General features: G+C 38.6%; 1 protein-coding gene across 1 annotated transcript in view; it reads left to right on the forward strand.

Annotated features, from left to right (window-relative positions):
* Positions 1–17,914: 17,914 nt before the first annotated feature.
* The window catches only part of RNF11 (ring finger protein 11), a 41,439-nt gene continuing 36,512 nt past the window's right edge, over positions 17,915–22,841 (forward strand). Inside the window, exon 1 of the mRNA XM_043578750.1 lies at positions 17,915–18,540. Coding sequence (XP_043434685.1) covers positions 18,418–18,540 — 123 coding nt within the window. The 5' untranslated portion in view covers positions 17,915–18,417. The remainder of the gene's footprint in view (positions 18,541–22,841) is intronic.

Raw genomic sequence — 22,841 nt, forward strand, 5'->3', positions numbered from 1 at the left:
CCTTTTTTCCATAATAAACAGCCCATTTTTGTAGCTGAGTAGTGTCCTCAGCCTACTCTCTGCCCAAAGCAGAATAGGAGTCCAAAGACCTCTTTTAATCTTGTATTGTCTCTGACAGTTTTAGGCCAAGCTAATATAATCCTTTTACAATTTGGGGAGTTTCCTTTGTATCATATTATAGTCTACTCCATTATCCAAAAAACAAACCCACAAATCTCTTTCAGAGAGCCTTTCTTGACCCTAGGTCCCCTGTGAAGCTGCTGTAGAATGACACCCTTAAGACTCTTAGAAAACCTATTGTTCAACATTGATGGTCAATGAAGCACAGCATTAAGATTCTTAGAAAGAATTTTCCCTTTAGGAATAACTTATAAAAGATCTATGAGACACAGCCTTAAATCTCTCTGAGGTCTCAACCAAAGATTTTATAGTTGTACCCTTGATTTGTTTTTACCCTGTGACCTTATTTTACTGGCAACACCTTGGATTTGACTTTTACCAAGAGGCCATTTATTCCTTTGAGATCCTTGTGCTGGCTAGAAATGCTATCCTGGGCCTTCTTTAGTTTACCAGTCTCTTCTCTTATTTTATCATAGATAGCTACAAAAAGCAAGTTGATACTTTATACTTTCTGCCTGGAAAGTCCCCACTCAGATCCCCAAGTTCATTAGGTACCTTTCTGTTTTCTAATGTTACCATAAGTGACCATGTTGCCAACCTTCCTCCAGCTTCCAATAACAATTTCTTGACTATTCTGTAAGTCTTCAGACTGGCTTCTCCAGGCCATTACCAATTTCATTAATAGACTCCTCAAAGCCCTTCAAGTCATCAACCATTGCCTAGTCTCAAAGTCAATGTCAAATGTCTTGGGTTTTGTGTCACAGAAGTGTCGCATTTCTAGGTATCAACTTACGTTCTGGTTATCAGTCATTGCCTAACAAACTATCCCCAAACTTAGTAGCTTTTTAAAAAAAATCATTATATATCTTAATTTTGTAGGGTAATATTTGGCATATGCTTGGACGACCGATTGATTCTTCTGCTTCACATGGACTGAAATGAGCTCAGTTTATGGTGTTCAGCTGGCAATTTGACTGGTCTGCAGGATCCTAGATAGCTTCACTCACATGACTGAAACATTGGTAAGGCTAGATTTGGCTAACCCCATCTCTCATAGAAGCTGGGCTCAGTCAGGCCCTTCTCTCTGCACGTAGTCTCAAAGCCCGTCCACGAGGTCTCTCCGGAAGGTTGCCAAAAATCTTACCTATCATCCAATGGCTTCAAAAGGCAATGTTCCAAGGGGTAGGAAATGAACGCTTCCATTTTTTTAAGCCCAAGTCTTGTAAATTGGCAGTGTCATTGTTGCCATATTTTATTAGTTAAAGCACTAACAGAGTCTCTACTCAGATTTAGGTGGAAAGGACATAGACACCATTTCTTAATAATGAAAGCATCAAAGTATTTGTGGCCCTATTTAATCTGCCACATAAAGAAAGTTAACAGTGAAGCCAAGAGTTGAACCCATATCTCCTGCATCAGATGCATGCATGTGTCATTATAGCATTCATTCATTCATGATTCAACAAACATTTCTGGACTACCCCATTCCACTAGGCATCCTATTAGATGCTAGGACTAGATATAAACATTAAAAATATATAAACACTATTCTGAGTTAGCCCACAGTTTAACAAAGTCAGCGGATATGTTTAGAGATCATGCTATATGCTAATAGAGAAGTATGCCAAATGCTGGGGGAACACAGAAGAGGGAGGAAATATCTGCAGTGGGGAAGAGAGTGTATCAGGAGGGCTTCCCAGTGAAATGATCTTAGAGTGAGTTTTAAAAGCTGAAGAGAATTTGTTGAGGAAACAATGAAAGACTTTCTATGCATAGGCCAAGGGGAGGCAGGGTGAAAGAGCGCGGTATGTTTGAATTCATTGAATTCACATGGTTGCTACAGAGGATGTGAGAAACACAAACCACTAAGAAACTATTAAATGTTTTTTCCTAAGGCAATTAGAGAGATATAAGGAGAAAGTTATTGGAGACTTCAACTCAATATTTTTCTACTTGATGAGTCCAAGAGTTGGGACTCCAAAGCTTTTCTTTCTGTGTTCCCATATGCAACCCTCCCACCCCCATTTCTTCATTAAATCATGGCAGGAGGATTAGAAGAAAATAGGTCATTTAGTGTTCTATATTTACATCCAGCATATAAACTTGTCTTTCAGCAAGTATACAAGTCTGGTACGACTATATGTGAGAAATATTAATCATGTCTTGTCACATGGTTATTTGAAAACTACACATTGAGCCTGGCCCCAGTACTTGCTGGAGTAGAGATTGATGTGGTACAACTAAGACGTTATTTTACTTGGCATCAGACTCCAGCACACTAAGTCAGTGGTCCATTCCACTAACTATCCTCTATGATGCCTTTGTGAAAATTAGAAAAAGCTACCCCTTCTGGGCAGATATAGCCCTACATCAGGTTTCAGTGACTCAGGAAGTAGAGTAAGGTCTGAATTTTAGTTGCCACTTGTTTCCTGGCTTGAGCACCTTTGTGATATATACAAGATGTGAAATTCTATGTTCTGACCTTGCCTGATTATTGGTATTCCATTGTTAAATTCAGAATAAAGCCTGTGGACACAGACCAGAGAAGCTAGTTTCTGTTCCCTTATCTCCACATCCCTTGATTCTAATGTATCATGTGACTTACTGTTCAAACACTAAGCAATCCTCCTCCTCCTCTGTGCTTAATTTCCTCTCTGAAAGCTCCAAGGACTATTCCTTCCCACCCTGGAATACATAGCCTCATTTATCAGGAATAAGTTTGGCAAGCATAATATTCTATCCATGCTTTCACCTGCCTCAGGAAAATAGCTTTTAAAGGTTTTTTTTCTTTCATAGAACAAACCACTTTGAAACATTAATACCAAGAATAAAGGGAAAGAGAGAGAAAGAAAAAAACACTGCCTATAACCTTGTCTCCTATCAGAAAAATCATTTCCATTTCTCCACATTACCTTGGTGACCATTATCTCCAAGTTTCTAGGTTCCAAACTCCATCAACATGTATGCCATTTCTTTTCATTGTTTTAATGAGAGAAAACATTTCATTTTCTGTATTTCTTACTAAGTGGTATTTCCCAGGAACTTTTCATGTTTCACTTATGCATATATTCAACAAATATTTAGGTAGTTCCTAGAATTTGCCAGACTCTAGCAAATTTTAGATGCTGAGAATTCAGTAGTGAAAACGACAAAGCCCTTACCCTATGGACTTAATTATAGTGAGAGAGACATACAATGAACAATACACACATAGTAAAATATCAGGTTCTATAAAGAAAAACAAAGTAAGGCAAGGGACTAGAGAATAATGTTGTAGAGAATGCTGGTTTTAGAAAATATCTCTTGAAGTGAATATATGATTATTTAATCAATTTCCTTTAATCAAATATTTGGATCATTATTTCCAAGATTTTCCTTCAGTAAATATATATATTATCTCCTGGTTTTTAATGTAAAGATATTGTGATCACCATAAGTTATTTTTTAGAGGGCAAAATGTTACCAAGAGAGGATTCTGGAAAGATGGCAAAGTAGGAAATGCCAAGATTCAGCACTAGCAGAATCTGCCTCATATAACTATGTATTTGGAACTCTGGAGTCTACTGATGCCTTGCTTACAACTTCCAGGGGAATACTTGGAAGATAAATTTGTGGTGAATTTCAATCAATTTCAACTCTTAGAACAGTAACAGCTATCTATCCTTCACCCCCAGTGGCAGGCAGCTGTGCACAGCTTCCTGAAGCAGCTTTAACACAGCTCATGGGAGTCAGGGTGAGCATAAAGGACCCTGTCCTCCAAATATTGGGAATCTGTGCTCTGATTGGTGATTGCTGCTTCAAATCACAGAGGTATAGACAAAGAGGTGGGCAGCCATTGTTGTTGTCGAACCTTCCCGTTGTTGCAAGCCCCTCCCCCTCCAGCTAGTGACTTCCAGGGAATTTAAAGGACTAGTACCCCTTTTTTGCTCCCTTCATTGTTCTCTTTTCCCCCTGACAGAATTGAAGGGAAAAATAGGCAATTCTACAACATAGTTGGAGATGTCAATACCCTGCTCACAACAATGGATAGGACAACCCTTCCAGAAGATGATAAGTAAGGAAATAAAGGACTTAGCACAATAAACCAACTTCATCTAACAAACATACACAGAACACTCTACCCAACAACAACAGCATACACATTCTTCTTAAGTGCCTATAGGACATTTTTTAGGGTAGACCATATATTAGGCCACAAATTAAGTCTCAATAGATTTAAAAAGATAAATATTATGAAAAGTATCTTCAATGGGATGAAATTAGGAATAAATAACAGAAGGAAAATTGGAAAATCCACAAAATTGTGCCTATTAAACAACATACTTTTAAACAAACAATAGTTGAAAGAAGAAATCACAAAGCAAATTAGGAAACACTTAGAGGTGAATGACAAACAAAAACACAACATACCAAAACTTATGGGACTCAGCAAAAGCAGTGTTAAGGGAGAAATTTATAGCCATAAAAACATTAAAAAACAAGAAATATCTCAAATCAACAACCTAGCCTTATAGTTTAAGGAACAAGAAAAAGAACAAACTAAACCGAAAGCTAACAGAAGAGAAGAGATAATATAGACCAGAGATAAATGAAATAGAGAATACAAAAACAAACAAAAAACAATGAAACCTGGGGTGCCTAGGTGACTCAGTTGGTTGAGCAGCTGACTTTGGCTCAGATCATGATCTCCAGGTTCATGAGTTCGAGCCCAGCATCGGGCTCTATGTTGACAGCTCAGAACCTGGACCCTGCTTCAAATTCTGTGTTTCCTTCTCTCTCTGCCCCTCCCTCCTCATTCTCTGTCTCTGTCTCTGTCTCTCTCTCAAAAATAGATAAAAACATAAAAAAGCAATTTAAAAATTTTTTAAAAATCTTTGAAACCAGAAGATCAACAAAATTGACAAAACTCACTAGATGACTGAGAAAAAAGAGAAAAAACTCAAATTACTAAAATCAGAAATGAAAGTGGCAACATAGCTACTGAAGCTACAGAAATAACAAGGATTATAAGAGAGTGGTATTAGTAAGTATATATCAACAAATTGAATAACCTAGATGAAAAGGAAAAATTTCCAGAAAAATAAAATCAACCAAGACTAAATCATGAAGAAACAGAAAATCTGAATAGACCTATAACTAGTAAGGAAATTGAACTCACAATAAAAAAAAAAAAATATCCCAATAAAGAAAGCCCTGGGCCTGATGGCTTCACTGGTAAATTCTACCAAACATTTAAAGAACAAATGCCAATTCTTCTAAAACTTTTAGAAAAAAATTGAAGAGGAGGTAACAATTCCTAACTCATTCTGTAAGTCCAGCATTACCCTGATACCAAAGTCAGAAAAAGACACTGTAAGAAAAGTATAGACTAATATGCCATATGAACATTGACACAAAAATCCTCTGTAAAATACCAGCAACCTAATATAGCAGCATATAAAAGGATTATACACCAAGATCAAGTGCAATTTATCCTTGGATTGCAAGGACTTTTCTTTCTTTTTTTTTTAATATGAAATTTATTGTCAAATTGGTTTCCATACAACACCCAGTGCTCATCCCAACAGGTGCCCTCCTCAATGCCCATCACCCACTTTCCCCTCCCCCCCCCATCAATCTTCAGTTTATTCTCAGTATTTAAGTGTGTCTTATGGTTTGCCTCCTTCCCTCTCTGTAACTTTTTTTCCCCCTTCTCCTCCCCACTTGTCTTCTGTTGAGTTTCTCAGGATCCACATAAGAGTGAAAACATATGGTATCTGAATTTCTCTGCCTGACTTATTTCACTTAGCATAACACTCTCCAGTTCCATCCATGTTGCTACAAAAGGCCATATTTCATTATTTCTCATTGCCAAGTAGTATTCTATTGTATATATAAACAACAACTTCTTTATCCATTCATCAGTTGATGGACATTTAGGCTCTTTCCATCATTTGGCTATTGTTGAAAGTGTTGCTATAAACATTGGGGTACAAGTGCCCCTATGCATCAGCACTCCTGTATCCCTTGGGTAAATTCCTAGCAGTGCTATTGCTAGGTCATAGGGTTGATCTATTTTTAATTTTTTGAGGAACCTCCACACTGTTTTCCAGAGCGGCTGCACCAGTTTGCTTGCATTCCCACCAACAGTGCAAGAGGGTTCCCATTTCTCCACATCCTCTCCAGCATCTATAGGCTCCTGATTTTCTCATTTTAGCCACTCTGACTGGTGTGAGGTGATATCTCATTGTGGTTTTGATTTGTATTTCCCTCATGGGGAGTGACGTTGAGCATCTTTTCATGTGCCTGTTGACCATCTGGTCTTGTTTAGGAAAGTGTCTATTCATGTCTTCTGCCCATTTCTTCACTGGATTATTTGTTTTTTGGGTGTGGAGTTTGGTGAGTTCTTTACAGGTTTTGAATACTAGCCCTTTGTCCGATGTGTCATTGCAAGGATTTTTCAATACAAAAAGCAATATCAGTGTAAGATACCATATTAACAGAATGAAGGGAAAAACCCCACATCATTATCTCAACTGATACAGAAAAAACATTTGACAACATTCAATACCCTTTCATGATAAAAACATTGTGAAAACTAGGGATAGAAGAAATTACCTTCATGTAATAAAAGCCATATATGAAAAACCCACAAGTAATATCATATTCAATGGTAAAAGACTAAAATCTTTTCCTCTAAAATCAGAAAAAGGCAAGGATGCCTACTTTCACCACTTCTATTCAACATGTACTGGAAATTCTAGCTAGAACAATTAGGCAAGAAAAAGAAAGGCATCCAAATTGAAAAGGATGAAGTAAAATTATTCCTATTTGCAGTTGATATAATCTTATACGTAGAAAACCCTAAAGATTACACACACACACACACACACACACACACACTATTAGAACTAATTAATAGATTCTGCAAAGTAGCAGAAAACAAAGTCAACACAAAAATCAGTTGCATTTTTATATACAATTGACCCTTGAACTACATTAGTTTGAACTGAGTTGGTCTATTTATAAATGAATTTTTTACAGTACAGTACTGTCAGTATATTTTATCTTCCTTATTATATTCTTTTTATTAAGTAGGCTCCAGTTTGGGGGGAGTCAAAGTTATATGTGCATTTTCAACTGCACGGGGTCAGTGCTCCTAACTTCTATGCTGTTCAAGGGTCAACTGCATTAACAATGAACAATTTGAAAAAGAAATTACAAAATGATTTTTTTACAATAGTATAAAAATGAATAAAACACTTGGGAATTAACCAGGGAATGAAAGACTAGTACAGGAACTTTATAAACCATTGCTGAAAGAAATCAAAGAAGACATAAATAAATGGAAACATATCTCATGTTCCATTGGAACATGGAATGGAAGATTTTATATTGTTACAATGTCAAAATTATCCAAAGCAATCTGCAGGGTCAATGCAAACCCTATCAAAGTCCCAACTATGTTTTTTTACAGGGATAGAAAAAGCCATTTTAAAATTCATATGGAGGGGTGCCTAAGTGGCTCATTTGGTTAAGCATCCGACTCTTGATTTCAGCTCAGGTCATGGTCTCATGGCTGTGAGACCGAGCCCTATGTCAGGCTCAATGCTGGGTGTGGAGCCTACTTAAGATTCTCTCTCTCCCATTCCCACTGCCCCTCCACCCAGCACATGCATGTGTGTGCCTGCGCTCTCTCTGTCTCTCTCTCTCTCTCTCTCTCTCAAAAAAAAAAAAAAAAGATGTTAAAATTCATATGGAATCTCAAGAGACACCACACAGCCAAAACAATCTTGAAAAAAGAAGAACTAGGGAATTCACATTTCCTGATTTCAAAACTTACTACAAATCTACAAAAATTACAACAGTGTGGTACTGGCATAAAAATAGACACATAGACCAATGGAGCAGAATAGAGATCCAAGAAATAAAGTCTTACATCTATGGTCAAACGATTTTTGACAAGGGTTCTTAGACCATTCAATGGGGGCGGGGTGGGGGAAAGACAGTTTTTTCCAAGAAATGGTGCTGGGAAAAATGGATATATATAAGCAAAATTATGAAGCTGGATCTTTAGCAAACACCATAAAAAATCACTCAAAATGGATCAAAGATCTAAATTTAAGATCTAAAACAATAAAACTCTTGAAAGAAAACATGGGATAAAACTTCACAGCTGGGGCGCCTGGGTGGCGCAGTCGGTTAAGTGCCCGACTTCAGCCAGGTCACGATCTCGCGGTCCGGGAGTTCGAGCCCCGCGTCGGGTTCTGGGCTGATGGCTCGGAGCCTGGAGCCTGTTTCCGATGCTGTGTCTCCCTCTCTCTCTGACCCTCCCCCATTCATGCTCTGTCTCTCTCTGTCCCAAAAATAAATAAAAAACGTTGAAAAAAAATTAAAAAAAAAACAACTTCACAGCACTGGACTCAGCAATGGTATCTTAGCTATGACACTAAGGGCACAGAGAACAAAAGAAAAACTAGACAAACTGGACTTCATGAAAATTAAAGTTTTTGCATCAAAAGACACCATCAACAGCATAAAAAGGAAAACTACAGGATGGGAAAAAATATTTGCAAATCATACAGCCAATAAGGGATTAAGAAGAACATATAGAGAACTCCTGAAATTCCACACAAAAACAGAACAATCTGATTGAAAAATAGGGACAGGACTTGAATAGACATTTCTCCAAAGAAAATATAGGAATGGCCAATAGGCACATGAAAAGATGCTCAGCATCACTGATCATTAGGGAACTACAAATCAAAGCTATGGTGAGATACCTCCTAACACTTATTAGGATAGCTACTGTCAGAAAAACAGAAAAAAGCGTTGGCAATGATGTGGACAAATTGGAACCCTTGTGCACAGCAATAACTGGAGAGTTATTGTTTAGTAGGTACAGAGTTTTGATTTTACAAGATGAAAAGAATTATGGGGATGGATGTTGGTGATGGCTGCAAAACAATGTGAATGTGTTTAATACCACTGACAGGTACAGTTAAAAATAGTTTAGATGGTAAATTTTATGTTATGTGTATTTTAACATAATTAAAAAAAAGAGTTATGGAGTTGGATTGTGGTGATTATTGCACAGCATTATGAATGTGCTTAATAACCACTGAACTGTATACTTAAAAAAATTGGTTAAGATGGCAAATTGTGTGGGTATTTTATCACAATAAAAAAATTGGAAAAAATATTACCAAGAATCTAGTTATGTTCTATTTGCAGTTTCCTAATGTGGAATGGCATTTTTCTCTACTATGCCTTCATCCAAGCTCTCCCTTCTGCTTGAGTCCTTGTCTCTGTCCTCCCCAGCTGCTCCTAGTCATCCAACAAAGCTCAAGTGTCAAGAAGACTTCTTAACCCTCCTAGGCCCAGTGTTCCTTAAACTTCAATGTGCATATAAATCTGAGGATCATGGTAAAATGTACATTCTCATTTACTCAGTTTTGGGTGGGGCTTAAGACTGCATTTCTAATAAGCCCCAGGTGAATCGGGTAGAGGTGATACATGGACCACATTTAAGTAGGAAGGCTTTAGACTAACAATTTCAAACTTTGATCTTAGGACCCCTATATGCTTTTAAAAATTATTGAGGACTTGGGGAGACTGGGTGGCTCAGTTGGTTAAACATCTGAATTTGGCTCAGGTCATGATCTCACAGTTGGTGGGTTTAAGCACCGTGTTGGGCTCTGTGCTGACAGCTCTGAGCCTGGAGCCTTCTTCAGATTCTGTATCTCCCTCTCTCTTTGCATCTCCCCCACTTACTTTTTTTTTTTTTTTTTTTTTTTTGGTCTCTCTCTCTCTCTCTCTCTCAAAAATAAATAAATAAATATTTAAAAAATTATTGAGGACTTTAATGAGCTTTTGTTTATATAAATTATATCTATCAACATATCTCATGTTAGAAAATAAAACTAAGAAATATAATAAGTTCAATTCGTTTAAAGATAACAATATTAAGCCCCTTATATGTTAGCATAAATAACATATTTTTATTTTTGCAATATCTGTTTGGGGTGCATGGGTGGCTCAGTCAGTTGAACATCTGAGTCTTGACTTCAGCTCAGGTCATGATCCCAGATTCATGGGATAGAGCTCTGCATCTGTGCTGAACAGGGAGTGTGCTTAAGATTCTCCCTCTGTCTCCCTTTGCCCCTCTCCCCCACCTGTGAGCTCTTTCTCTCTAAAATAAAATATAATAATAATAAATAATAATATCAGGTTCCACTCTATTATAAATGGACAAATCCAGCAGGCTTAAAATCTGTAAGGACATAGTTGAACTCAATGACACCATCAATTAACTGGGTATAATGGATATCTATAGACTACCTTATCCAACAACAGCAGAATATACATTCTTCTCAGGTTCATATGAAACATTTACCAAGATAGACCACATTCTAGGCTATAAAATATGCCTTACCAAATTAAAGAAAATTTTTTTTACATTTGTTTATTTTTGAGAGACAGAGTAAGACAAAGTGAGAGTGGGGGAGGAGCAGAGAGAGGGATACACAGAAATCTGAAGCAGGCTCCAGGCTCTGAGCTGTCAGCACAGAGGGGGCTCAAACCCACAATCCATGAAATCATGACCTGAGCTGAAGTCGGACGCTTAACTGACTGAGCCACCCAGGTGCCCTGCCTTACCAAATTTAAGAGAATAGAAATCATACAATGTCTGCTCTAACCCACAACAGAATTAAACTAGAAATCAATAACAGAAAAATAGTTAGAAAAATCCCAAAATACTTATGTGATTAAACAACACAGTTCTAACTAACATATGTGTCACAGAAGAAATGTCATGAGAAATTAAACAGTATTTTGATACATTTTTTTAAAGTTTATTTATTTTGAGAGAGAGAGAAAGCATGAATTGGGGAGAGGCAGAGAGAGAGAATCCCAAGCAGGCTCCTCACTTCTAGCACAAAACCTGATGCAGGACTCAAGCCCATGAAATGTCAGATCATGACCTGAGCTGAAGTCAAGAGTCATATGCTCAACCTACTGAGCCACCCAGGTGCCCCGACATTCATTTGAAGTAAATGAAAGAGGGAAATTTACAGCATTGAATGCCTATATTAGAAAAGAAGAAAGATCTAAAGTCAATCACCTAAGCTTCCATTTTAGGAAACTAGAAAAAGAAGAGCAAATTAAATCCAAAGTAAGCAGAAGAAAAGGAATCATAAAAATTAGAGGAAAAAAATCAATGAAATTGAAAATAGGGAATTAATAGAGAAAATCAATGAGACCAAAAGCTGGTTCTTTGAAAAGATCAATAAAATCAACAAGACTAGCCAGACTAACTAAGTTAAAAAGGGAGAGGACACAAATTACTAACATCAGAAATGAAAGAAGGGACATCACTACGGATCCCATGGACATTAATGGAATATGAAAGGAACACAATAAACAATTCTATGCCCACATATTTGATAGCATAGATGAAAATGGACCAATTCCTTGAAAGACACAATCTGCCAAAATTCACACTAGAAGAAATAGACACCATGAGTAAATCTATATCTATTAAATAAATTGAATCAACAATTAATAACTTTCCAAAACAGAAAGCACCAGGTCCAGATAGGTGCATTGGTGAAACCTTCCAAACATTTAAGAAAGAAATTATACTAATTCTCTACAGTTTCTTTCAGAACATAGAGCAGAGAGAAGAATCCTAACCTATTTTTTAAGGCCAGAATTACCCTAATACCAAAACCAGACAAAGACATTACAAGAAAACTACTGACCAATATTTCTCATGAACATAGATGCGAAAAATCCTCCAAAAAGTTAACAAATAGAATCTAACCATGTATGAAAAGAATTATATACCAAGTGAGATTTATTCCTGGTTTGCAAGGTTGGCTCAACAACTGAAAATCAATTAATGTAATTCAGCACATAAACAGGTTAATGAAAAATCACGGGATCATATCAATAGGTGCAGAAAAAGCATTTGAAAAAATTCAACATCCATACATGATACTCTCAGTAAACTGGGAATACAGGGGAATTTCCTAAGCTTGATAAAGACTATCTACAAAAAACCTACAGCTTCCATCATACTAAATGGTGAAAAACAAAGCTCTCCACTAAAATAAGGAATAAGGCAAGGATGTCCCCTCAACACTACTTTTTAATATCATACTGGAAGTTCTAGCTAGTTCAGTACAACAAGAAAAAGAATCAAAGATATACAGACTGAGAAGAAAGAAATAAGTCTGAGCTTGTTCATAGATGACATGATTATTTGTGTAAAAAATCCAAAAGAATGAACAAAAAAACTCCTGGAACTAGTAAGCGATTACAGTAAGATTGCGGGATACAAGGTTAATATACAGAATTCAATTGCTTTCCTATATACCAGCAATGAACAAGTAGAATTCAAAAATCAAACTGAAATACCATTTACATTAGCAACTCCCCCAGATTAAATACTTATGTATAAAGGTACCAAAATATGTACAAAATCTATTTGAGGAAAACTACAAAATTCTGGTAAGTGAAATCAAATAAGAACTAAATAAATGGAAATATAGTCTATATTCATGAATAGGAAGACTCAATATTGTCACGATGTCAGTTCTTTCCAAATTGATCTATAAATTTGATATAATCTCAAACAAAATCCCAACAAGTTATTTTGTGGATATCAACACCTGATTCTCCATTTTTATGGAGAGGCAAAAGACTCAGAATAACCAATAGATTATTGAAGAAGAAGAACAAAGTTGGAGGACTGATGCTACCCTACTTCAAGACTTACTATAAGGCTATAGTAATCAAGACAGTGGTATGGTATTGACAAAAGAATGGACAAATAGATCAATAGAACAGAATAGAGAGCCCAGATAGTCCTATAGAAATATACTCAACTGATCTTTAACAAAGGAGTAAATGCAAGCAATACAATGGAGAACAGATAGTCTTTTCAACAAAAGTACTAGAACAGCTACACACGCATATGCAAAAAAAATGGATCTAGACATAGACTTTACACCCTTCACAAAAATTAACTCAAAATGATTCACATCTAAATGTAAAATGCAAATATATAAAACCCCTAGAAGATAGCATAGAAGAAAATCTAGATATTAGGTTTGCAATGACTTTTTAGATACAATGCATAGCACAATACATGAAAGAAAGAAGGATAAGCTGGACTTGGTTAAATTTAAAAATTTCTGCCATGTGAAAGCCAGTGTCAAGAGAATGAAAAGAGAAGCCACAGACTTGAAGAAAACATTGCAAAAGATACATCTGATAAAGGACTGTTCTCTAAAATATGTAAAGAACTCTTAAAACTCAACAACAAGAATATAAACAACCCTCTTTTAAAAAAATGGGCCAAACATTTTAACACAAATGTCACCAATTAAAATATACAGATGGCAAATAAGCATATGAAAGGAAAATTTCAGATATATGGAAATTCAACAACAAGTTACAACTATACACCTATTAGTATGGTCAAAACCCAGTATACTGACAACACCAAATTCTGGTGAAGATATGGAGCAACAGGAACTTTCATTCATTGGTAAAGGTGATGCAAAATGTTACAGCCACTTTGGAAGATAGTTTGGTACTTTCTTACAAAACTAAACATATTCTTAGCATACAATCCAGCAATTGTGCTCTTTGATATTTGCCAAAAATAATTGAAATCTTATGTCTACACAAAAATTTGCAAACAGAGTTTTGTGGGAGTGTAAAATGGTACAGCTGCTGTGGAAAATAATGTGGCAGTTCAAAAAAAAAAAAGAAAAAAGAAACATAGAATTACCATGTAATCCAGCAGTTCCACTTCTGGGTATATGACCAAAGAATTGAAATCAGGATCTCAAAGAGACATTTGTACACCCATATTCATAGCATCATGATTCATGACAGCTAAAACATGTATCCATCAATGGATGAATGGATAAGCAAAATGTGGTATGTAAATACAATAGAATATTATTCAGCCTTAAAAAGGAAGGAAATTCCGCAAAATGATACAAGGATGAACCTTAAAGTCAGTCACAGAAGGTCAAATACTGTGAGATACTTAGTCAAAAATCATACAGACAGAAAGTAGAATGGTAGTTGCCAGTGGCTGCAGAGAGAAGAGGATGGGAGTTATTGTTTAATGAGTAGTTTTGATTTTGTAAGATGAATAAAGATCTGAAGATGGATCCTGGTGATGGTTGCACAATATTATGAGTGTATTTAATTCCACTGAACTGTACACTTGAAAATGGTTAATGTGGTAAATTTTATGTTAAGTGTATTTTACCACAATGAAAAACTGGGAGGAAAAACCCTGTGCATGGATGTTTATAGCAGCTTTATTCATAACTGTCAAAACTTGGAAGCAACTAAGATGTCTTTCAGCGTAAACTATGGAACATTCAAAGAGTGGAATATTACTCAGTGCTAAAAAGAGATGGGTTATCAAGTCATGGACAGACATGAAAGAACCTTAATTGCATATTACTAAGTGAAAGGAGATAATCTGAAAAGGCTCCATGCTGTATGATTCCAACTATATGACATTTTGAAAAAGGTAAAACTATGGAGACAGTAAAGAATCAGTGATTTCCAGGGGCAAGAGAGGGATGAATAGGTGGAACACAGATTTTTAGGTCAGTGAAACTATTCATTATGATGTTATAATGATGGATACATATTATAAATTTGTCCAAACCCATAGAATGTACAACAGCAAGAGTAAACCCTAATGTGAGCAAGGATTTTGTGTGTTAGTAATGGATCATTATAGGTTCATCAATCAAGGATTCTGTGTGTTAGTAATGTGTCATTGTTTGTTCATCAGTTGTAACAAATGTACCACTCTGATGTGGGATGTTGATAATGGGGAAAAGTATGCACGTGTAGGGGAAGGCTGCATATAGTAAATCTTTGTACCTTCTGCTCAATATTGATATGAATCTAAAACTTGTCTAAAAAATAAAATATATTTTAAAAAACCTAGCTCAATAGAAGATACCAGATTACCATATCTCCTTCTGCATTAGATCTCCTGCTGTCAGAGAAAACCAGAGCCAGATAGAAGTTAACATGGTGAAGGCAAATTTTATTCAGGAGCTGTTGCAATAGGGGAAGGGAGGCCTCACGATAGAACTGAATCCAATTCTGAATACAAAAAGGACAAGTGTGGATTTATGGGCAAGGAACAGGGTGGGATCAGTGGATGGAAAATTACTAAGAGGAAATATCAGGGATAAGGGGAATTCTAGTTAAACCTTCTTGATAGGATTTTTGCTGAAGGCAGGCTAAGTTTGTCAGATACAAGAATGGGGGGTTCTGGCTAAACTGACTTAGCTAGATTCTTGCTAAAACTGGAATCAGTGGGCCAAGGACAGAACCCATGTTTATGACCTTGAGGACTTTGGAGAAGCCTGACTAGAGTTAGGTCAAGGAGAGTCTTTGTCACTGTAATAGTCTTGGTTACTATTTTCAATTTTAAATTATGTTTTGTGTTTAGGTCACACTCTGGTCTATAGGGCACTTTTCATGGGCTCCTTTCTAAAGCTGGGTTAGGAATATCATTGATCAACTACTTCCTTACATGTGGATGCCAAAGGCATTTGAGATGTTTTCCCCATTCCCTTGATTGTACAAACTGAGGAATACCAGGATGAAAAAAGTTGTAGTCTTTTCCCAAAATCTAACAAAGGCAACTGGTATGTGATTCAAATCCTGGCTCTAGCCCTGAAGAGCCATGTGAAACCATGTTTCTATTCTTACAAAACAGGAACACCAATATACACCTTTCTGGGCTCTTACATATCTGGCTCAGGCTAATACATGTCAGTTATGACTATATATTTAAAATTGTGCTAAAATAATTATACACAATATAATACAATAATAGATCCCATCTATTTTCTATCATTATATATGTTCCAACTAAGTGAAATCAGGGACAGCTACATGAAGAAAGTAGTTTTTATTGAGGGTCTTAAAAGGTACCTGGATTCAACAGAAGGAAAGAGCATGGCAAAAGGTCAGAGGTGAAGAAGCATAGTGAGAACTGAGGGCATAGCAAGTAGTGTGCAGATGGCTGGAGTGTAGGATGCCGGGTTGGAATTGGAGTCATAGGGGACATAAAAATGGGACCAAATGCTACAAGGCCTTAATGCCATGATAAATTTCTGAACCACAAGTCTATGAATGCTCTCTGGTCACATTTTTCATGGCAGTAGTGTGGAGGATGGATCGATGGTGCAGAAGCAAGGGCTTCATTAAGAAGCTATTTCGATAGTTCAGAGGAGACTAGGAAAATGGCAATGGTAGGGGGTGGGGTGAGAAGAGGCAAATGCTTGAAATTTTTCTTGCAAGGGATCCAATGATTTCACTTTTCAAGCTAGAGAAATAATGATTCGTGGGGATGTGTGAAAAGATTCTGATACAAATGTGGCAATAGGGATACCACAGGGATACCATATTTAGGAGGGAGCTATTAACAGGAAGCAAGGCAGGTCTTGAAGAAGAGAGAATGCAGAAAAAAGGTTATATTTAATATGGGATATGAGTACATTTAAGTAAGTAATTTTGTAGAATAGGGACTTCAAAGTTAGAGCACTCAGGCCCATACCAGTTTAACAGAGTCCTACCTCCAAGAATCCTTTCCGATCCTCACCCAAATGGTCTAATCACTCTCCTTAGGGCTCTCTAAAAACCTTTGGTTGGGGGAGGTAGAAGGACTCATCTGTTTGTCTTCCCAGGAGGACTCTGGGCTCCATTAGGGACAAGCCAGTTCTGATAAATCAGTTTCTCTAGTGCCTACACAGGGTCTGGTGAGGGTGGGGTGGGGGGAATCAGTAAATGGTGAATAAAAGAAAGGGAGTCAAGACCCACTTCTTGTCTTCTGGGAGCATTCTCATCTTTCTTGTTTCCTTCCTTTGCACACATTGCTTCTTGGGCTTTTTGTTCATTCAACCATGAAGAGGGCCTACTCTACCTTAGGCAATGTGCCAGGCCCTGCACAGAGGAGGGACAGATGATTCAGCTTGATCAGGCTGTGACAGGGAAAGGCTTAGGGACTGAGAGCACAGAGAAGGCAACTAACCCAGACTGAAGGGTTAGGCAAAACAAAGTTGGGTTTAGGAAGGACAAGTGGGAATAATGGTTAGCCTGATGGGAGGTAGAAGGTCAGGAGTGAGGGAGAAATGATAAGTCAGGGAAATAATATGGGTAAAGGCCTCAGCCAGTGGAAACAGTCTTCTAAGTTTTTATTTAGACAGCCTGGAGTTTAGAGTATTTGAGCGGACAATGCTGCTAATGAGATTGGGGAAGTAGTCAGATTTGTAAACCATTTAAGAATAGTCATAGCACTCACAACAGTTTCACGAAGCCATTGAAGGTTTTAAATGAATGACATGATCGAATTTATACTCTTAAAAAATTATCCAATTGTGAAAATAGTGGATTGGTTCACTAGTGAGCTTGGACTTTATTCTGAAGGGATAAAGGGGAAAAAGCCATTTAACATTTTAACCATGGGAGTGACACATTCGGATAAGGGTTTATAAATAGATCACTTGGCAGAAGGAGGTGAGAAGACTCTCAAAACAGTGCACAGGTAAGAACTGAGACAAGCGGGGAGGGAGAAGTGGATGTGGGGAGACATGGGAGACTGGCGGGAGGTTTCTGAGTCAGGTTTCAGGCCAACTGTCAGAGAAGCAGAAACTGACGCAGCCCAGAGAACAGCTGAGGGAGGCGGGGAGGGGGGCGCGGCCGCGCAGCGGGAGCCGCCCACGGCTCCCGGCGCCGGGGGCGGGATCAGAGCACGCACGGCGGCATGACGCAGAACCGCAGCTGGCCTCGTTCTGGGCGCCGCCGCCGCTTTGAGGCGGAGTAGGATGAGGCCCGCGGCCGCGGCTCCGGCGTCGGCAGGGGCAGCAGCAGCTGAGGCAGCAGCTGAGGCAGCCGAGACGGCCGCGCCCCCCCCTCCTGACCTGGATTAGGCCCAGCAGCTCCGTGGCCGCCGCCGCCCCGCGGGGGGGCGGGGTGGGGAAGTGCTTCGTCTCCCCGCCCCCCCCCCCCATTGCCGCCTCGCAGGAGGCAACCGCCGCGACCCCAGCGGAGCCCGCGGCCCAGCCTTGAGCCCCCACTCCCGGGGGCTGGCATGAGCGGCCCTTCGGCGGCACCGGGGGGCGGGGGAGCCGCCGCCGCCTGAGCCCCGGCCTGCCGTCCGACCCCACCTCGCTGACCGAGGCTGACCGCGGAGCTTGCGAACGACCCCGCCACTGCTTTCTTCCTCCCCCAGATCACACATCTTAGCTCCGGAAGATGGGGAACTGCCTCAAATCCCCCACGTCGGATGACATCTCCCTGCTTCACGAGTCTCAGTCCGACCGGGCTAGTTTTGGCGAGGGAACGGAGCCGGATCAGGAGCCGCCGCCGCCATATCAGGTAGGGGAGGGTGTGTGTTGGGGAGGAGGGGGTGCGTGGAGTAGAGGCAGCTCCGGGCAGAGATTGAGGGGACTTCGGGACTGTCACTGCTCCTGGTCTTGGCAAGGCCTGGCTTGAGGGGCGTCGACCCTCTTAGGCCAGGATCTGAGGGTGACTACTCCCTACTCCCAGTTGGGGGGAATCCTTCACCTCCCCTCAGGTACGGTGTGGGGATGGTACTCTCTGTCCTTGAGTTCTGGGATCCGAGTATGTGATCCCCTTGGCCAGTGACTGGCGGTTCGCTTGTGAATTTGGGAATGCCATTCTCCTTTTATGTTTAAATCGTGGAGTCTGAGCTGTGAGGTTTGGGGATGATTTCCTCATCGCAGCGCCAGCTGGACTGTGTGTTCTGGATAGGTGGTTGCCCCCCACCCCATTTATATTATGCTGTATGTTCATCTTCTCCTCCCTCCCCTTTCCCCTGTGTGTTTGTTAATTGGATCTGGTAGGTGTTCATTCTCCTACAAGAGAAAAGATCTTAAAGTGGTTTTATTCCCAGCAACGTTAAGAGTTACTTGTTTATATATACGTATTTTTAATCCCTCCTCCTTTTGCTCCACCCCTATGACACACCTTGTAAACGCGCTGGTTCAATAAAACTTGATTATCTTGAACTTTGGAAACCTCTAAACTTGACTTAAATGCCTTCTGTTAATCCCTTTGTGTCCAAGTCTTGCTCCCGAATGGTTTCATTGCTTTTTGTAGAGCAATCAGCAGTCCCATCTGTTTACACAATTAATGAAAAGCTAAGACCTCTTGAACTCAAAATAGATATGTAGATGTTATAGTCCATAATATATATAAAAACCTTTCCTCTACTTTTCACTTTTAAATGAAATTGTTAAAAACTTTTTTCCAGAGGGCCTTGGATAGTTAAGTGGCTTAATTTTTTTTCTTGAAGGAGATTTAGTTTTCTGACTGTGCAGTCTCCTTTGTTGTTTCATGTGGTGACATCATTATCTAGTGTTGTTCTTTTCTCATTCCTGTGTAAACCAGTGTCTCATCACACCAGAAAAACCTGATCACATATGCTGGTTTTCCAAATAAAACCCACAGGGGCCTTTCATATACACCAGTAAAGTCCGGTCTTAAAATTGTGACATACAGAAGCCTCCATGACTTATCTCTCACTTTTCTGTATTCCAGGCCTACCAAATACACCATCCTGTTCACCTCTCTCTCTGCCTTTGCTCCAGTTGCTCCCTTTGCTAGGATCCCTTCCCCCAAGGTCGGCCAGGTGAACATCTAATCCTCTTTAAGGACTCAGCTCTCCTGTTACCTCTGTCCAGTCTCTGCATTCCCCTCCCTTCCTCTGTGAATCCATCACTCCCTTGTTTCCCTCCTTCAGACCCTCTATTCCATAAGCAGCACATACAACACTTGGGTGTTAATATCCTTGTTTAGTACATGAATGTTTCATCCTAAAGGCATTTCCCTCCTTACCTAGTATAAATTGCATGCAGGTGGGGACCCTGCATCTGTTATTTCCCCAGCATCTGGTTCATAATACTCAGTAGTTTGAGGTAAGTGAAGACTATAAGCCCTTGAGAACAAGGACTGTGTCCTCAATGCTTTGGGAAATTACTGGCACTTAAGAAGCACTTATGTTGAATGAATTAATGAATTTGAATTCAGTACTGTGTGTTTTATAAGTTCATACACCTGTTTCTTCCAAAGATTGTCACAGGGAAGTCTTAATCTTTGTGATTCTTTAAAGATTTCACTCCTCATTTCCCTCAAATACTATAGGACAGTATGCTTATTTCAGTCTCATGAGCAAATTTTTTTGAGGTATGATTTTTATTTCAAAATCTCTTTCCATGCTCCCTAATCCCTTTCCAGACAAATTTACTGTCTTGACTTAACTGCCCTTTTTCTCATCCTTATCATAATACAGTGTTATGGATAACTTCTGTGGAATTTATGGGAATTGTATTTGCCTTTTCCAAGAGGAATAGATGATAATGAGAAGTTTTTTGGTGTCATGAAGGAACATTTTTTGAAACATATTATTTGTGACTGGGAGTTTTTGTGGTTGCCCTTTCCTGAAGTGAATGACGCACATACTGATAAGCCACTTTGGTATCAATTGAAAGAAAATAATTTCTTTAAAAGATGGGAGCATAAAAAAAACTTGTAGAAAAAACTTTTTCCCCTCCCAAAGGAAATAAGATTTTTAGTAATGATTTATTTAGATGGTCTAAGAAACACAAGTCCAAGGGCAATGATTTATACATTCAGTAGACAGAAGTAACATTTTTTTCTTCAAAAATAGTATATAATTAACAGAGCTACAGGGGTTATTAGCTTATTTCTTTAAAGAATAGTCTCAGGGACACCTGGGTGGCTCAGCTGGTTAAGTGTCCAGACTCTTAATTTCAGCTCAGGTCACCTCATGGTTTATGGGATCAAGCCCCACCTTGGACTCTGCACTGAAAGTGCAGAGCCTACTTGGGATTCTCTCTCTGCCCCTTGGGCGTGACCTCTCTCTCTCTCTCAAAATAAACATTAAAAAAAAGGTCTTAACTGCAGTAGGATTTTTTAAAATTCAGAAAGGCAATAGCTGGTTGTAAGGGAACACACTAGTATTTTTCTGTAGTTGGTAGTTTAAGAGATGTCCTTTGTGTTTGTAGTGCATGAGATTCATGTATGCCAAGAACTTTATATACTAAACTTCTCAGTTCCACTTATTTCCTATTAGCAGTATCTGATTTATTTTATTTATGTTTAAAAAGTAAATACTATACCATTATGATAAGTTTATAGGAAGTACCTGTTTCTTTCCTGGATTTGTTTAGTATCCTCCTAACTGGTCTCCCTGCATTCACCTTTGTCTTCCCTATAGTCTGTGATTCTGGTAAAACAGATCTTGTCACTCGGCTCAACCTTCTGTGGATCACCATTTCATTCACAGTAAAAGCCAAATTCCGTAGTGTCCCATAAACCCTACATAATCTTTATACCCCCACATATATCTCTTGACGCCTCTCTTACTATTCCTCCCCTGCTGGCTTCTCTTTTACCTTCTCTGGACTGCTTGTTTCTAGGATACTCCCAAGACGTGTGTATTCCTTGGTTGTTTTTATGCCTGGAGTACTCTTCCCCAGGTATTACTGTGGCTGACTCCCTCACTTCCTTCAAGTCTTCACTTAAATGACACCTTCATAAACCCTCTCTGAACACCTTAAGTTAAAATTACAACCTACCCCAACACCCTGGAATTCTCCCTTACCCTGTTCTATTTTTTTCCCCATAGTGTTTATCACTCTCTAGCACACTATCTTAACTATGTGTATTTCTTATTATCTGTCTTCTCCCACTAGGGCTAAGCTTCTTAAGGAAAGTAACAGTAACTGGCATACATTAGGCCCTCAATTATTGGTTGAATGAGTGGATTTTTTTTTAATTTATTCATTTTTTGAGAGACAGAGCGTGAGTGGGGGAGGGGCAGAGAGAGAGGGAGACACAGAGTCCAAAGCAAACTCCAGGTTGTGAACTGACAGCACAGAACTCAACGCAAGGCTTGAACTCAATGAGATCAGTCGGCTTAACCTACTGAACCACCCAGGCGCCCAGAATGGATTTGTTTTAAATGAATTAATATATTTTGAGGCCAATGCAGTTTTCAAGCAATCCTAAAAATAAAATTTCAGTAATATTAAATATAGTAATTGGTTTAAAATAATTATAAAATTATTTAGGGTTTTTTTTCCACTGTATTCTATAACAAAATGTTTTTTTATCAGAAACTATTTGAATTCTTGTCCTTAAAGAAATGGGAGGGAAGAGGTTAGAGCTTTTCTTGAATTATAACGTAAAAACAAAGAAATTGGGCACACCCTATACTCTCTCCTTCCTGAATCTTTAAAAAGAATACAAAGGAAATCTGCCAATTAAAGACAGTCTTAGAACGGTTGTGAGAGGGAAGGTAAATCATGAAAGGCTGGGGTATGAAGGTCCATAAGAGGAAAGGTCAGCTGGTAGCCCAATACTGAAAGGTATATATGAACAGGTTTAAGACCTCCCTCCATTTATCATAGGATAATTCAGGAGTAGCACTTTGTTAAAAAGCTTAATATTCATAGAGCAACAACAAAAGCTGCTTTACAGTATTTCTATCTTAATACTGTGTATATATTTATATAAAGATTGGTACCTCAGTTTTGCAGTGGTTAGTTTGGGATTTACTGATCTCATCATCCTGTCATATACTTTAATTCATTTGGGATTTTAATATCAGAAGAAAATACATTATTGTTAAT

This window comes from Prionailurus bengalensis, chromosome C1 (assembly GCF_016509475.1).
Source record: "Prionailurus bengalensis isolate Pbe53 chromosome C1, Fcat_Pben_1.1_paternal_pri, whole genome shotgun sequence".
Taxonomy (NCBI): Eukaryota; Metazoa; Chordata; class Mammalia; order Carnivora; family Felidae; genus Prionailurus; species Prionailurus bengalensis.